This window comes from Bombus terrestris, chromosome 14 (assembly GCF_910591885.1).
Source record: "Bombus terrestris chromosome 14, iyBomTerr1.2, whole genome shotgun sequence".
NCBI lineage: Eukaryota > Metazoa > Arthropoda > Insecta > Hymenoptera > Apidae > Bombus > Bombus terrestris.
Genome location: NC_063282.1, coordinates 264761 through 282634, shown reverse-complemented (window position 1 = coordinate 282634; position 17874 = coordinate 264761). Strand labels below are relative to the sequence as shown.

At 29.2% G+C, this 17874-nt stretch overlaps 3 protein-coding genes and 1 long non-coding RNA gene across 7 annotated transcripts; 2 read left to right on the top strand and 2 right to left on the bottom strand.

Moving 5' to 3' along the window:
* Nucleotides 1–105: 105 nt before the first annotated feature.
* LOC100644266 (protein Aster-B) lies at nt 106–5724 on the bottom strand. The gene is made up of 14 exons (XM_012315934.3): nt 5244–5724; nt 4808–5081; nt 4512–4713; nt 4022–4302; nt 3720–3872; nt 3425–3578; nt 2210–2368; nt 1939–2060; nt 1604–1796; nt 1307–1537; nt 1061–1214; nt 853–973; nt 575–745; nt 106–453 (listed from the first exon to the last, which is right to left on the bottom strand). Exons 1-13 carry the CDS (start codon nt 5288–5290, stop codon nt 611–613), a joined length of 2226 nt encoding a protein of 741 aa, XP_012171324.1. The 5' UTR covers nt 5291–5724; the 3' UTR covers nt 106–453; nt 575–610.
* Nucleotides 5725–6246: 522 nt separating this feature from the next.
* Nucleotides 6247–9575, top strand: LOC100644376 (cystathionine beta-synthase). 4 transcript variants are annotated; one of them, XM_048411882.1, is made up of 7 exons: nt 6250–6560; nt 6642–6676; nt 7499–7608; nt 7681–8030; nt 8121–8368; nt 8451–8721; nt 8809–9575. In XM_048411882.1, exons 4-7 carry the CDS (start codon nt 7740–7742, stop codon nt 9244–9246), a joined length of 1248 nt encoding a protein of 415 aa, XP_048267839.1. In that variant the 5' UTR covers nt 6250–6560; nt 6642–6676; nt 7499–7608; nt 7681–7739; the 3' UTR covers nt 9247–9575. The 4 variants fall into 4 exon arrangements, with proteins under 4 accessions (XP_003400433.1, XP_048267839.1, XP_020722138.1 ...); XM_003400385.3 differs by lacking the exon at nt 6642–6676 and having other exon boundaries at nt 6247–6560; XM_020866479.2 differs by having other exon boundaries at nt 6538–6676.
* On the bottom strand, nt 9199–11073 carry LOC100644577 (trafficking protein particle complex subunit 6b). The gene is made up of 2 exons (XM_003400386.4): nt 10777–11073; nt 9199–10167 (listed from the first exon to the last, which is right to left on the bottom strand). Exons 1-2 carry the CDS (start codon nt 10900–10902, stop codon nt 9766–9768), a joined length of 528 nt encoding a protein of 175 aa, XP_003400434.1. The 5' UTR covers nt 10903–11073; the 3' UTR covers nt 9199–9765.
* Nucleotides 11074–11114: 41 nt separating this feature from the next.
* On the top strand, nt 11115–11662 carry LOC125386296. Its single transcript, XR_007226308.1, has 2 exons — nt 11115–11427; nt 11486–11662. It is a non-coding gene; the product is annotated as an uncharacterized LOC125386296 (long non-coding RNA).
* Nucleotides 11663–17874: the final 6212 nt, after the last annotated feature.

Below are 17874 nucleotides of genomic sequence, written 5' to 3'. Positions count from 1 at the left end.
CCCTTCCGGCCTTATATTGCGTTAGGTATTATCATATTGATAATGTTAAAATAGAAAAGTAAAAAATTTTGTTGAAATGATAGGGAGAAGTACAATTCTTAAGACTAGAATGCTCTAAAAATTATTTATTCTTTCTTTACATTCTGCTAATATACAACTTTCATTCACACAAACAAACATATAAATATGAATTCATATATATATATATATATATGTTTTTGTGTATAATATAAAGAATATATTAAAAATGTAACTTAATTTAATTTAATATTCTACATGGAAAAAATTTACGTACATATACAACATACTAGAAACATTAAAAGTAATAAAAACGAACAAATTTAAATTGCATTTCCTATTGATCATAAGTTTGCGTATGTATTGTTGTGCATTTGGAGTTATCAACAATCATCATCATCATCATCATCATCATCACAGAGCGCACTTGTGTACCTAATTATAAGTTATATGCAAGTACAACAATAATTAGTGTTATATTCTTCTTATTAAGTACACTTAATTAAAGTTTACTAGAATCATGACTTTTAATAACTTATCGCATTATAATACTCACGTTACTTTTATCGGAATATTTTTACACAATTCTTTTTTACATTTCTGAGTGACTTCGCTGTTCTGTTGTACGCGAATTAAAGCTTTTCAAGCTCGGTTTTAACACAGAGAACATTTTTTCCGTCGCAGTTGGATGAATACTCATTTGTAATTCTGTTAATGATTCCTCTGTCTTTAAAATTAAGAAGATAACTTTAATCGGTTATAATCTACTATTGTAATTCTATACAAACAGAATATATATTACGTATATAATCTATAATGGAATAGAAATTTTACTTGTCTAAGTAATTGTGCAGCAGTATGTAATACTCTTTGCCATTTTCTCATTTCTATATTATGCAAACTTTCTTGTTGTTGCAATAAGTGAATCCAATCTTCTTCGGTTTTTGGTGTATTTCTACATGTTGAAAAATTAGAAATACTAATATAAACATCAATTTTATGTAGTAATTTATCATTAAACATTTAATGTACTAATACGTACTTTAATACATGTAAATCCATAATAGTATAGGCTGCTGCTTCTTCTAAGCCCCATAATTTATAATACAATAAACCATTAATTACCATCAAACATAAGACAGCAATCAATAGCATTGAACTGATTATCATATTTGAGTCACCTCGAGTAGCAGAAACTGCGCATGAAAAATTTGCACGTATTGAGTTTTATGAATTTCTATTCTTATATACTGTATTTTAATATCTTATTGTACCATTGATTTCATACCAGTATTATCATTAATATGTGGCATGTTTAAAGAGTTTTGTAGAGCGGAAGACGTATGATCTGAAGAATGAGTTTGTAAAGAAATACCAGGGCCGGTAGCACGACGTCGTCTTCTTGCTTTTCTTTTCACTCCTCCGCTTCCAGTAGTTTCTTCACATTCTACCGTTAGTGCTTTTATCAAGCTCGTAAAATATTCATCTATTCCAGCCCAACAATTTTTCTCAATAACGCCTGTTATTGTTCAAAATATATAATTATCACTTATAAATAAGAAAAACACATGTCACAAGTTCTTACTTTTTACAAAACCCCATACATTCTTTTTGTACTTTATTTGAGCATAAATTGCGATACTTGTTTCATTCTCAGAAGCGCTCGTAATGCAATAATGGAGTAATACAGAAAATGAATCTGCATATGGGATTCCAGCATTTACGCTTTCTACATCAATACTGTATAAATGACCAGGTCTGCTACATGGTAACATTATCTAAAAATTCCATTATAAGTCATCATTATTATATATAAACGAATTTGAGAAAACTATTTTAATAGGGCATTAGTAAATATAAAAGCACTTTGTAATTAATATATATATATATAATTGCTAATAGTTTTATGAAAATAACAACCTGAGTTTCTGAAATATGAGAGGTTCTTGGTCCAATAGCTTGAGACAATGCTATTGTAAACGATAAATTTCTAACTTTCTGACCAGTTTGCTCGTTTTGAGTCCATTCTGATTGTACTAGATCTAAATAGATGAATATTTCTGATAAGATAACGTCATAAATTAAGGTTAAATATGTTAATAATAAGTAAGTCATAAAAATATTTCTATATTAATATTATCATTTTTATAGACTTCTTATGACACTAAATATGTGAATTTGTATATCTCACCAGTAGTTTTACGAGCAGTTTGAAAATCTAAGAAAAATTTTGAGTTTGTAAATAGCAAGGTAAATAATTGATCAATATGAATAGGGAATGTAGCCTTGCTTATTTGACGGCCTTCATGTGATGAGGTACACACTACACTGCCTCGAACGCCTAATTTTACTGAAATCATAATGATTAAAACATTTATATAACAACATGAAGAATAATTTAATCGTTATTAATGGAATATAGATAGCAACATAGCTTCAAAAGTTGAAGCAAAATGCAACTAGTTGATAATTATATTCCACTAATTTTAAATGACATTGTATCATTGAGATCAAAGGATAATCGATATCAAAATATCAAAAGATATTTTTGGATTTTTTTGCAATGTATTTAAAAATAATCTAACTTTCAAATTTTCAAAGAAAATTTTAACCATTTTAAAAAATCACGTGTTTTTGTATTTTAAGAATATAAAGAAGGATCATATAAACATGAATTAATCTATAACAGAGTATCATAAAAATAATTTGGTATAAAAATTATTGAAAATAACTTTTTTCTACTGTACATCTAGCATAAACGTTTTAAAAATTCATCAAACGGTACAAGTAACAGTAATATAATAAATAAAAATGATAGTAAATAGAAGTCCATGATATTGGAATCAGTAAAATGTACAAACCATACAATTAATTCTTTCTTGCTTATCCATGTAAACATTATTCGAAACCTCTTGAATAATATCTGTTAGATACGAATCACATGTCACCAAGCGCATATCTTCAATGAAACGTTGAAAGAATAACTAAGCAGTTTTATTTTTAAAGGCTGCATATAATTACTATACTATGGAGCGTAGGTAGAAAAAAATTGGTTTAATAAGAAATTCTGTAATAGTAACAACCCACATATCGCGCGAAAATTGATGCTGATGCTAAAAATAAGTAATAAACGACAAATGTACAGTGGACATCATTATTTCAATGCTGAACTAATTCACGCGATTACAAATATTATCATTTATTCTTTTATGTAGATATAAAAATTGTATCTTTATATGGTAAAATATATTTATACCTTTGCGACATGTTTTGAAATCTATCTTAATATTATATTCTTCACATTTGTAAGGTAAGTAACATACATTCCTAATGTTAATGTCTTTTGTAGCGGAGGAGTTTCAAAAAGAGATTCAACAAAAAAAAAAAACCACTATCAAAAACTTACATGCATGCTTTTCTGCTTCACTTTCTGTTGTATCACTTAGGTCTGTTGCATCGATAATAGGATCTGGTCGAGGCAAATGATGAACTTCTGTTTTTGTTTCAGAGATTGTATCTGGCACTCGAGTTACTGCATGTTCTGTATTACCACTTTCTACCTTTGATATAAAACACATCATTTCATAATGAAATTAAATTAAAATTAATGATATTGAAAAACAAAAATAGCACACGCTGATTGATAATATACTCTAACACCAATCATGCATTAATTTTTGATATGTTAATATATAAATTACCTCGGAAAATGATTCTACGGATAATCTTGTTGATAACTTCTCTTCATCAGGTGCTGGTAATGGCGGAACATAATCTTCATCATCTGATGTTAAACCCAATTCATCTCCATAACAAGAATGTACAAGTTGCCACATTTCAGGTGCATTCATTGGCTTTAAAAACAATTAATTTCTTATTTAGACACTTCGACGTCTAATTATATTGAAAGTTTTTATATCATTTTATATAAAACTAATACGAATAAATATTTGTAATATGTTCCATATATGTTGTATAAATGTTTGTAACATAATTCTCATACCTCACCAATAAGAGCATTTTGCCATACACGGAATAACATTACATATGTTTTATCTCTTGCACCGAAAGATGTCAAGAAAAACTTATCAGTGGCAGTGCATATTAAAATTGCATTAGGTATCACAAGTGCAGTTTTTTCTTTGGTGATAGATGTAACATCCTTCCAGCGTAAACATACTAGAGTTTCCCAACTAAAAATATTTGCATAAAAGCATACGTAATTTTGAGATACATAAAGTCTTCCATGAACTAATATTTCACGTTGCAGTGCACACGAATAATCTAGAAATTATATATTTTCTGTTATGTTTAAATATATTTGCAATCTGATATGATTAATATACTAATATTATTATAATAGTGATAAAAATGATTTAAAATTTGGAATAAGTTTACAACAGAAGCGTTAAGAAAAATGAAGTATCAGTATTAACAGCACCATGTACTATATTTTATTATTAAAAAATCTTACATGAAAATTAATTACTTACCGACAACTAATCTTTCATCATCCGGTACATCTTTAAATATACGCCTAAAATCATCAGATCTAGATTTGTAAGTTGGATATAAAACGTGATACCAAGATTTTTTTTTATTTCGTTCACTACTCCGTGTTTCTTTTTTACCCTCATGTGAACTTTTTACAGCCTGAGAAGAATCTGACGATTTGTTTGCTATATCTTGTTGTTGCTATATTATGTTTTTAAAATGAATTATGCATTAATTTGAGACAAAGAAAATTTTATAACAAAAGATGTTTTAATGCTAAAATCTTAAAATTTACTTGATGATCATCCAATTTGTTGACACTATTAGATTCCTTGGTACTTGAATCATGACTTGTTTTAGAATGATCTCGTTTATTACGCACTTTTGGACTAGGGCGTGGAGATAAATTTGGACTTGAAACTGGACTATCTTTCTTTTCTCCACTTGCGCCACTTTCTTGTACATTATCTGATATACCATTGCCTATGTTTGTTGCTGTTGGATTCTGATTTTCCAACTCGGTCATAACTTCACGATTATATATTAACAAGTCCTCCATTGACTTATTCCTATCAAATTAAAGTTGCAAATCATTAAAAATAAAAATATATTAAAACAGCTACTTTAAAATATATATGCAAAAGAAATGAATAAACAATAAAAAAAAGGAAAAAATACAAAATAATGTGAAATAAGAATATCACTGTAAAATTCTTTGTAAAATTACATACATGTTTGTGGTTGGATATTTTTGAACAGATTCCACTTCAAAGTGCATAATATGTAATTATACAGTGTACTCGTAAGTTTTGTTTGATGAATGCTATGAACTTGTCACAATTTTAAAACAGAATAGAATAATTTCTACCGAACGATGGCATTACAATACAATATGTACCGATAATGTAATGCACTATTTTTTACTGTTAATACATTTTAGAAGCAGAACATACGTGTGACTTTTTACGAACTGTATAATCGTTGCGGTAACGATAATCCATTTCAACTAAAAACGTAAGCCGTTACCGAACACGCATCAATCGTTGTCATTCATGTAGACTTATAATAACTATTAACCTTTTGTTTAATTATCAAGTTCGTACTTCCTTAACAAAATTTTTATCAATGTATATCAATGTTTAAAAAGAAACAAAAAGTACCGACAATGAGTGCTTCAAAAACGATCCACCATTTTGAAATGGCATATTCTCTTTTCCGGTCTGATACGAATCAAAATTTTCAAAAAATTAGCATGAACGTAATATTATAACATAGTTTAGTCAATAATCGTTTAGTAAAACAAAATAAAATGTGTTAATTACGTAAAATAAAAGCTGGATAAATCTCGTGAATGTAGTTGTATCTTTTTCTATTTAATCAATGCATATATATTAAATAACACAGTTAGTAACAACATTCTTTGCAAAAGCCTTATGTATAGTATGTAATCATCAATTATCGAGAAATGGTCAGATATATTAGTCCTTAAATTTTAACGTAATGTCTTTATTGTGACATTTGCATAATAGTTTTCATGAATACTGCAAATTCATTAATTGATTACGTATAGGTACATTTATGTACATATAAATGTATATATATGTATGTATGTATATATATATATATATATATTTTTTTTTTTTTTTTTATTTTTATACTTTAGTAATTGCATTTCACTTGTAATAGCGAGTACGTTATTAGTAAAAAACGAAATAAAAATTCATGATTACAAAAAGATATCCAATAATGTTAAATAAGCAGTTGTTGCAACACTTAGATGATAGACGATTAGATAAAGCACATGCATGTAGCATTCATCGCAAGCATCATCGTTTTTATTAATCTTGAGACATATTAGTTAAAAAATCTTGTACATATAATATTTAAATCGTTTGGTTGTATCGAGTTTGAAGATTATTTTTATTTTTTTATTCAAGAAACTGGAGTGTAATTTGAATCTTGATCATGGAATTTAAGAAGCCTAATCGATCTAGTAGCTGCAAGTGGGAGTTAAACGCAACAAATTCACCACATACATGTAGAATGGAGTAAGTTTATAACAAAAGTATTAACTAAAAAAGAAAAAGATTAGAAGTATTAATCTAGTGTAATTGAAATTATTGTCATAGATACGTCATCGTCATACTCAGTGAAAAGATAGAAGGTATAATCAAATAATAACTTGCGGTATAATAAAGATGTAATTATAACATAAAAATTACAATCTACAACCATATCGTTGATTAAGTCCATTATACGTATAATAATTACATAATTACATAACCGTTTCATTTTATTTTTTTTATTAATGTAGGTTATATTTTTCTGTGAATAAATTTCACAATTCTTGATGTAGATAACATTGTATAATAGGAGAAACACACATCCGTATGTATGTTCTCTATTTAACTTCTTACAACTATGTAGTTATGTGACTTAAAAGTTGAACACATCTGCGTGTATATATGTTCTTTAAATTTTATTCATTTATATTTGTCCATCATTATACTATATTGTTAGAGCAGCATCGAATGATCCATGATTATAAGATTATTACTTTCGAAATTGGAATAATAAGTACTTAAAAATTAGAGTAAGAAGACTATAATTTATTACAAAAATTTGCTTTTTTAATGAAATTTTAGTTATAGAAAATTGAATTTCGTAAATCAATAACATATTATAATCATTTGAGATAGCAGAAAATATTTATTTCAAAGATCTAAGACTAATCTAAAGTTTTGGTTCAAAAATTCAAATAAATAATTCTTTTTGTCTTTCTTATTATACGTAGCATATTCTTTAAAAATAAAAAATACTTGGAAGATTTTAAATCAAATATAATACTGTTATTCTTAGTATTTGTATAGTATGCTTATTTACTTTGTTATGCAAGTGTTTATATTTTATACGTAGCTTCTTTTTCTTTTTTTGAATTTTAATGTTGATTTTTTTTTACATTGTATTAATATGATTTTTATTTCAGAAATGGTGACCGTACCAAGATACTTCCTGATATTTTAACTACTATTGGACAAACTCCACTTATAAAATTAAATAACATCCCAAAATCTTGTGGGATTAAATGTGAAATATGTTAGTATTAATTTTGCTTATTCAATATGTAATTTGGAAATTTGATATAATTAAATATTAGTTTATTTTTAGATGTAAAATGTGAATTTCTTAATCCTGGTGGTTCTGTGAAAGACAGAATCGCATATAGGATGGTGCAGGATGCAGAAGAGAAAGGCTTGCTAAAGCCAGGATATACCATCATCGAGCCTACAAGTGGTAATACTGGAATTGGTTTAGCGATGGTTGCTGCAGTTAGGGGATATAGATGCATTATTGTTATGCCAGAAAAAATGTCTGATGAGAAAGTGTCAACACTTCGTGCACTTGGTGCTGAAATTGTTCGAACCCCAACAGAAGCAAGTTGGGATAGTCCAGAGGCTCATATCAGCGTTGCACAAAAATTACAAACAGAGATACCAAATAGCATTATTCTTGATCAGGTAATGTCTCATATATGTGTACACGCGTTTGTATATTGTTATTGAATATCGTACAACTTTATTACTTTCTATTTATATTATATCGCTCAGTATACCAATCCAGCAAATCCATTGGTTCATTATGATCAAACTGCAACTGAAATTTGGAAGCAATGCGAGGGGAAATTAGATTATGTAGTAGCTGGTGCGGGCACTGGTGGTACTGTTTCAGGTATTGCGCGAAAACTGAAAGAATTATCACCAGATATAAAAATCATTGCCGTAAATCCCAAAGGAAGTATTTTAGATCCTGAATCGCAAGATTCAGAAGTTTGCTTTTACGAAGTAGAAGGAATTGGGTGGGTATAACATCCTTTTCCGTTATATCAAGATGCAGTATCTGTTTTTTGCATTTTGAATGATCAATAAAATTGTTTTTAGCTATGATTTTGTACCTACAGTGTTAGATCGTAACGTAATCGATAAATGGGTAAATACTGAGGATTACGAATCATTAAATGCTGCTAGAATGCTTATACGTGAAGAAGGTTTACTATGTGGTGGTAGCAGCGGCTCTGCGCTTATAGCTGCCCTAAAGATAGCTAAAGATATTCCCGAAGGAAAACGTATAGTTATTGTTTTACCCGATGGAATACGAAATTATTTAACTAAATTTGTATCCGACTACTGGATGGAAGCTAGAGGATTTTTGGTAAATTATACATAATTTCAATCTATACAAATACTGTACGTCTGTTTTATTATAAATTAAAATGATGTATCATTGAATAAATTGCAGCAAGCTACATGTCAAATTGAAACAAATAAGTGGTGGTGGAATATGAAAGTTTCAAATTTATCTTTTGATAAACAACCTTTGTTGAAGGAAAATACAGTAACATGTCAAGAAGCTATTCAAATGATTAAAAATACAGATATACAACTACTGCTTATTAGCGATAATGATATACATATAAAAGGTGTTATTAGTTTGAATAGAATTTTATCGAACATAATATCTGGTGCAGTAAACTATACAGACTTTGTAGAAAAGACTATGATTAAACAATATGTTAAAGTTAAGTATTCAGCATCTCTTGGATATTTATCACGGATTCTTGAAAAAGAACCGTATGCGGTAATTTTAGATGATGAACGCGATGATGCTTTTGTTGGAGTCATAAACCAATTTCATATTTTGAATTTTATTACTAAAAATAATGGATACAACATCTAATAATCATTCGATGTATCAGGTCTTAAACATTAACATACAATCGTTAAACCACTTTTAAGATTATCTTACTCGTTTGTTTCATTATAATTATGTTTTTCATAGTTTTTACCTTTATTATACTCTGTAGCTACAAGAAAAATTGGATATATGTACTTGGATACTTATAACCAGCACCTCCAGTTATTTTATGCATTTAAATTAAATATTATACAATGCATTTAACGTATATAAGTACTCATTTTGAAAGAAATGTGAAACTTATTATATGATTAATTTTACATATTTGTAGAAATATAATGATTTTAATAAATAAATCCTTATAAAAATTATTTTGCATTAAAATATATGGTTTATGAAACTTCAATCAAATGTACGTTTTAACGTACTACCTGTTGTTACAACTAGACGAAACGTTATATTCTGATTCTCTGATTTTTATGAAAAACCTAGTCATTAAATATTATTTCGTAATATGTATTAACTTTTATTGAACATGATTTTGCATCGTATTTACGAGTATTAAATTCTTTGAACCTGTACATGAAATTTACAACTTGGTAACGTAGAAATTTCTGCATTAACGGTACTAATAATTCCGAGATTAGCTAAACTTCCTCTTAAAAGACCACAAGTAAATGTTAATAAACGTGGACTTTCCTGAAGATATTGTTTATTACTATTAGTACCTACTTTATTCAATAACCGAAATGAGTTGTCTTGTAATACATATACACCATGGTGATTTGTCCTTAAATTATCAATTTGTTTATGATAAAGACCAGACCAAAAATCAGTACAAATAAATTTTATCATATCCAATTCATCCTTAAACCGATTCCATTCCCTCGTCAATCGTTCAATGATTCTGTAGCCAACACTGAATCCCATCCATTCTAGTCGAGACAGCTCCTCTTCCCCTTCCTTTATACATTAGATATTATGTAGATATTATCGTACAAGTTATAATGTTTTTATAATATTTAAATTTCAATATCAAAGTATCAGGATTTGATCCAACAAAATTGGATATTAAAACGAGAATTTTAAGGTTTGATATTAAAATTCGTAAATTTGATATATTTATAAATTGATAATTACAAAAAATAATAAGACATTTCTAGTTTCTCTTTCACTGAGTGACTAATGCTTTATTGTAGGATTTAAAAATCTAAAAATATATTATCATAACAAATGATAAAAAATGTATTAATCGTATATTTATAGGATTAATACATTTCTTTATATATTGCTCAACTAGTGATGTGTATTTTTAAATATGTCAATAAAATTAAAGTATACAATAAAATATAACATTTAAGAGTTTAAAAGATAATTGTAAAAATAATGTTTTAAGAAAGATTCAAACTATTTTACCGTATTTAAACAAAAAATTTTAGTCAAATATATATAAAATGATAAAGGATATAAGGGGATACAAAAAAAAAAAAAAATAGGGAGAAATACCTATATAATATCACGTAGTGCAAAATTCTTGAATTATGTAAAATTTATGGTATTGTGCATAATTACCTTATTTTTACATGATTTACTCAGAGTATAATTAACTATCTCAGCGTGTAAATATTCGAAAAGGCATTCATCAGCTTCTCCGGATGCGTGAGAATTAGTTTTCGTGTCAATTACTTGTGGCCTCATATTGATATTTTAAAAAATCACGAGTTATTATTATAATATATAAATAATATATGCAATGTATGAATAGATCGTATATTATTTTATGTTCACAAAATATAAAGGCAATGCTACTAATCTGTTTACTATTTATACATTGCACAGTATAATATGAACATTTAACCTTATTTGTCTGGCTTTTATCATTGACTAAGAATTGAATAGACACGATATGCAATCATTCCCTACTCCCTACAAGCAGAGACGAGTAAGTAGAGAGATGACCAACGCTTATGGGCGAAATTTAACCAAGAATTGGACTGCGACGTGTATCTATGCGAATCTACGTTTATTTCCTTTCTGGTATAAATTTGCTTGATATACCGAAAAGACGGTTCATGTTAGGAGCAAACGCCCCTTCGAATATTCGAATAACGCATGAATGCGCAAATGAGATGTGTAAATAGAAACGTTTGGTAATGCAAAGTGTTCTGCGTAAAGCAGGTAATGATAAAAGCGTAAAAGTATAAGGCGTGATGAGGAGACGAGGTATGTAATAAAGATGTCGTCAATTATGATGAATTAAGACTGTAAAATATGTAAAAAGATTGTAGACGTTAGACTCCTGGAAGTCGATACAAGTAAGAAAGGATTGAAAAGAGTATAAAATGTTAATAAGTAATACGTAAGGCAATATTTTGGATTTTGTGGATGGTAGAAGAACAGATTTGTTTAGTATTTAGGAGACTAAAGAATAAATAAAGAAAAAATAAATTTGGAAGATGTATATACGTGTTGTTTATTCAACCATTATTGACCATAAAGTGTGAAATTAGGATTGAAATATAGATGATAGATAGATAGAATAGTCTTGAAAGATTAAGGATATGGTTAGGCTAAGAAACATGTAGTAAAATGTACGGGCAATGGTATAGAGTACCATTAGCAAAGATAGTAACTATAACACGGAGATATATATATTGGTAAAGAATAGCACGGTTGAAATTTTGTAATTACCGGGATACTATACGGAAAGCGATTAACGTTAAATGACTTCTGTTTAAAGGAATGAAAGATATTAGTAATAAAATAGAATGCTATTATTAAAGGTAGTATTTATATAAAATTCTAGGAAATATGATGATAATTAGATCCGCGGTATAAGCGTGGATGAAAATTGTGGCGCGTTACGGAATCAGGCAGGAAAGAAGAACGTTGGAAGAAGGTTTAGCGGAAGGGAATAGAGAGAAAGGAAATTGTTGAAAGGCGCAATGTTATTTGAGAAATGAAGGTTGGCACAGAAAGAAGAGAGAAATGTATAGGATTTGGTAAATTTAATATAAATGGTAAATGGGTGGCTAATGGAATAAAGGGTAGAGAATAATAGGATGTATCTAAAATATTTTTTTGATGAAAAGATAGAAGATAAAAGAGCGGTGATTGTGGAAAAAATGGATTAAGCATAAATGTTCGTTTAAGCAAGCAACACGTAATGAGCCCGATTAGCTTCGCGGTAAGCTGTCGGTGTCGCGTAAAAAATAACTCTCGTGGTGATATATATATATAAACTTTATTTCTCAAGAGTCGAAGGCCCTTGAGTACCAATATTACAATGCTCCAGTATCGGATTATAATTCAGACTGGCTCGGCCGTCATTATTCGGAGTCTAAATACTATGAAAATGATGGAGGGGATATTATTCTTGGAAGTTCCTTATCAGGATGGCGAGCTGTTAACTGTCCGGAGAATATTTAGAGGTGTCAACTGTCCGGAGAATATCTAGAGGTGGTCGCCTAAGGTGACGTCAGGGTAAAAGAATTTGGGGTTACATCAGACTCGTAACATTTTGGTGGCGCGTTGGATTGTCGAGGCTGCGTGCGGAGCCCCGTTGTCGTTGCGGGAGGCTCGTTTCTTCACCCTGGGATTTCTTCCCCGGGGTGGTGTGTACAAACCGGTTCGAAGCAATGAAAGCTACCCGATTTTGCTCCCGTAAGCAATTTTTGTTGTACGTTTGGTAAGTATGGGAAGGAAGAGAAGAAAAGTACCGTGCCTAGTCAGGGTAGGCATGGCATGTAGATGGGTAAGGACACGAGCATTTATCGCACAATAGATTCAAATATAGAGGGAATTCTACCCTAAATATGCTATTCTAAATATAGAGGCATATTACAGTTACAAATTACAAGCGTTATTAAATAAAACGAAGTAAGTAATTAAACGAATAATTGACCTACAACAACACATTAACGTAATCTTATATTAGAAACAGAATTAGAACAGAATTATCTGTGTGAAAATATCAGAATTACATGTATATTTAAGGATTAACGTAATTGTTGTACAAGGTTGAGAAAGTTTATTAATCGATATAAAATATTCTGTCGAATTGAGAAAGTTAACAATGTTGTAAAATATCTGCAGTTGTCATGAATCCAAATATTATATAAATTCATCTCCTTCTGAAATAGGTGACTATAGGTTGACCACTGACCAACTTCACGATTGGTTGTTATAGTTAATCTTTTGCACGATTAATTCACTCTCCAAGGAATTGTAGGAACTTGCTTAGAAACTGTGCCAAGTTCTTCGTGTACAAAAGACCGTAAATTAACTACGTGTAGAGAAAACCATGCGAAAATTCGCCTCGGGTGACGAGGTATCGTCGTGGATAATCGTTACTAACCGAATTATCGAAAATTCGATGAATTAAAAAAACACGTATATGATCGATGCTGCGATCTATGGCAGACGGCCGGAACTGCGGGAAAGTAACAAGGAGCATAGAATGTACGAGAAGATATCACAACTCCTGTTAGACAAGGAAAGCTATATTGTGCGACAAGGACAGACGTCCTTCTACCACTACTTTATACATTTAAACCATTAATTTCTAACAGTCAAAATATTAATTTATGACATTTAAGCCATTAATTTATAACACTTAAGCTATTAATTTATAACATTTAAGCTATTAATTTATAACGTCTAAGTCATTAATTTACAACATTTAAACTATTACTTTATACATTTAAATCATTAATTTCTAACATTTGAGCTATTAATTTATAACGTCTAAGACATTAATTTATAACATTTAAGCAAATAATTAACAACGATTAAGCTATTAATTTATAACAATTGAAACATTAATGGACAACATGTAAAACATTAATTTATAAGAATCAAACCATTCTTTAAGGCATCAATAAGTCTCTCGCTAATAGCCTAATAGATCGATAGTTTTAACAAAGAAATACCTAACCGCGATTACAGCCAATTAATTGATGTTATTCGCTACAAAATTAATAACTGTATCACGTACAGCGATGCGGGCGGTACTGAAGAAAAAAAGCCATTTTACGTTACAACTATGACGAGTAAATTTACTCGTTTCACTTGAGAGGAATTAAAGAGGAACCTAAATTTTAAGTAAGCATTAAGTAAGAATTTTAAACATCGCAGACAGTGATGTAGGTGTTATTCAAGAAAAAAGAACATTTTATTTTTTAATTAGCACGAGTAAATGTACGAATATCGATAATATAATATAACGTTTAATATGAATTTTATTCGTCTGATTATTTAATACCTTAACTAATTTCACAGTAACGTCATCGATTGCCGTTAGGCATTTTTTCCCTTTTTGTTCAAACTAACTGATAGTCGAAAATTAGTATCAAGGTGGTGTGAATTTAGTCTTAGTTTGTAGAAACCATTAAAATGATAAAAATGGATATCGTATTAAATAGCTAAAGATGCCAATTTACTATAAAAATTCAGAAATTGTTCAATTTGATTTTGTTATAATGAAAAAACCACCTCCAGCTGTGTCAAAAAATCGATACCGTTTGATTAATGTCCCGACACCTTGTTAAGTTATATAAGGAATACGCAAGTCGCGCGCGAGTTTTTTCGTGCTTGAACTCCCGGAGAGTGAACATCGGAAAGGAACTTAAACATAAGGTAAATAAAAAAAATATCAAATAATAACATTGAAACTAGTAATTTATAACGTCTAACCCATTAATTTACAACACTTGAGTAATTAATTTATAACATTTATGCTATTAATTTATAACATTTAAGCCATTAATTTATAACATTTAAGCCATTAATTTATAACATTTAAGCTATTAATTTATAACATTTAAGCTATTAATTTATAACATTTAGGCTATTAATTTACAACACTTCAGCAATTAATTTATAACCTTTAAGCTATTAATTTATAACATTTAAGCTATTAATTTATAACATTTAGGCTATTAATTTATAACATTTAAGCTATTAATTTATAACATTACAGCGATTAATTTATAACATTTAAACTGTTAATTTATAACATTTAAGCTATTCATTTATAACATTTAGGCTATTAATTTATAACATTTAAGCTATTAATTTATAACATTAAAGCAATTAATTTATAACATTTAAGCTATTAATTTATAATACTTAAGCTAGTAATTTATAACATTTAAGCTATTAATTTATAACATTTAAGCTATTAATTTATACATTTAAAACATTAATTTCTTACATTTAAGCCATTAATTTATACTTCTTGACCATTCATTTCTGACATTTAAACTGTTAATTTATAAACATTTAAGCTATTAATTTATAACGTCTAAGAAATAAATTTACAACATTTAAACTATTACTTTATACATTTAAACCATTAATTAACAGTTAACTAACAGTTAAACTATTAATTTTTAACGTTTAATTACATTTAAGCATATTAATTTATAACATTACAGCAATTAATTTATAACATTTATACTGTTAATTTATAACACTTATGCTATTCATTTATAACGTCTAAGCCATTAATTTACAACATTTAAACCATTACTTTACACATTTAAACCATTAATTTCTAACATTCGAACTATTAATTTATAACATTTAACCTATTAATTTGTAACATATAATCTATTAATTTACAACAATTCGACCATTAAGTAACAACATTCAAAACATTTATTTTAACATTTAAACTATTAATTAACAACATTCGAAATATTTATTTACTACATTTAAACCATTAATTTATAACATTTAAACTATTACTTTATAGCATTTGCCCTATTAATTAATAACAATTAAACTATTAATTTATTAGAATCAGTACATTAATTAACGACATTTGAACCATTACTTAAGAATAATTGAAGCATTAATTTATTATATTTAAGCCATTACTTAATAACAATTATATCATTAATTTATAACAATCAAACCATTAATTAACAACTTTTAAACCATTACTTAATAGCAATTAAAGCATCAATTTATAATATTTAAACCACTAATTTATAACATTTGAACAACGAGATCATGGTAAAAACTGTTCCAACACAATCTAGTTTAGATCATTCAAAACTGTCTCGATGATCTAGACCGGACTAATACCTCCCGATGGGTGGGACGTCGTGGGCAACCGCGGGGTATGGGCGCTTTGGCCTTAATTATTCATAAGGTAAATACAGATGTAAAGTGTATTGTGATTCTATTCGGTACAATGATCCATCTTGGAACGAAAAATAAAAATCTCTTTTCTCTTCATCCTCTTGCTTACTACACAGAAAAAATTGTCCTCCTTATTTTTCGCTTCGCGGTCGCTTAATTCTTTCACACTGTCGCGTGGTATACTCCCATATCTCTTTACGCAGGCCCATGGTTAAGTAGAGACGGTACTCGATATTCTGCCGATAGGTTGAATATCGAGATCGATGTATAAAGTTAAATAACCCATGGGTGGGTCTCTTGTGTAGTCACCTCCTCGTGGTGAGACCTGGTAATTGGCATCGTTTTCCAAAAAATTAATCCGTTGATTAATCTTTGGAAAACGATGCCAAGCTAAGAACTACGCACCAGTCCGGTTTGGATCTCCAAATGCCGCCAAAAGAATTTTGGATGATCTGGACTGGACTGCAACGTGGGACACCGTTGGACGACGTTGGACGACGTTGGACATCGTGGGACACCGTGCGACACCGTGGGACACCGTGGGACACCGTTGGACATCGTGGGACACCGTGGGACAACGTGGGACAACGTTGGACAACGTGGGACAACGTGGGACAACGTGGGACAACGTGGGACAACGTGGGACAACGTGGGACAACGTGGGACACCGTTGGACACCATGGGATATGTCTTGTCTCTCAAATCCATTCTGAGCCCATTCTGTATAATGGTACTTATCTGACTTGGAATCTAGTATAAAAATCGATTCTTTTTTTGCATTGAATCTTGTGGTTATTTTGTGCACGGGAGTGCGTTGCGTAAGTCCATTGATTCTTTGGAAAGATCGCGAACGAACGAGTTCGCGCCGCGATTTTTCTTTCATTGTCTGTTTGTTCGGGCTTCTTCTTAGTTTCCCATTTTTAAGAGAAAATTATTGCGGTCCTGTTAGAGTTTATAACTTTTCGATATATTCAAAAGTTTTGAGCCGCGAAAATAGAACGTTAAACAGTTTAGAACAATGACTCGAATGTCCCTTTTTCAGAACACGAAATTGTGTATGCAGTGTCAATAGGTTCGGTTAAATAAATTATTGTTTTATTTCCGATATATGAGATCATTCTCTTATTTCAAACGAATTTTTAATAAGTTATTTTATTGTTTCAAATTGAGTTATATCTCAATAATTCACTTATGGAATTCAATTTTTTTTTTGTTGTATTATGTGTATTTGCTTCAGTTAACGTCATAAACTTGCAAACCATTAATTTCTAACAGTCAAACTATTAATTTATAACATTTTAGCCATTAATTTATAACACTTAAGCTATTAATTTATAACATTTAAGCTATTAAATTATAACGTCCAAGCCATTAATTTACAACATATAAGTCACTAATTTATACTTCTAGACCATTAATTTATAACATTTAAGCAAATAATTAACAACGATTAAGCTATTAATTTATAACAATTGAAACATTAATGGACAACATGTAAAACATTAATTTATAAGAATCAAA

Bases quoted from the DNA above. Each gene is read 5' to 3' on its own strand.
- LOC100644266 (XM_012315934.3), bottom strand. From the start codon at position 5,290: ATGCACTTTGAAGTGGAATCTGTTCAAAAATATCCAACCACAAACAT. The intron at 4,303-4,511 runs GTAAGTAATTAA...TATAATTTCTAG, and splicing joins TGATGAAAGATTAGTTGTCG to ATTATTCGTGTGCACTGCAA. The intron at 2,369-3,424 runs GTAAGTTTTTGA...TTATGATTTCAG, and splicing joins TGAAGCAGAAAAGCATGCAT to TAAAATTAGGCGTTCGAGGC.
- LOC100644376 (XM_003400385.3), top strand. From the start codon at position 6,478: ATGGAATTTAAGAAGCCTAATCGATCTAGTAGCTGCAAGTGGGAGTTA. The intron at 8,369-8,450 runs GTGGGTATAACA...AATTGTTTTTAG, and splicing joins TACGAAGTAGAAGGAATTGG to CTATGATTTTGTACCTACAG. The intron at 8,722-8,808 runs GTAAATTATACA...AATAAATTGCAG, and splicing joins TGGAAGCTAGAGGATTTTTG to CAAGCTACATGTCAAATTGA.
- LOC100644577 (XM_003400386.4), bottom strand. From the start codon at position 10,902: ATGAGGCCACAAGTAATTGACACGAAAACTAATTCTCACGCATCCGGA. The intron at 10,168-10,776 runs GTAATTATGCAC...TAATGTATAAAG, and splicing joins GTAAATCATGTAAAAATAAG to GAAGGGGAAGAGGAGCTGTC.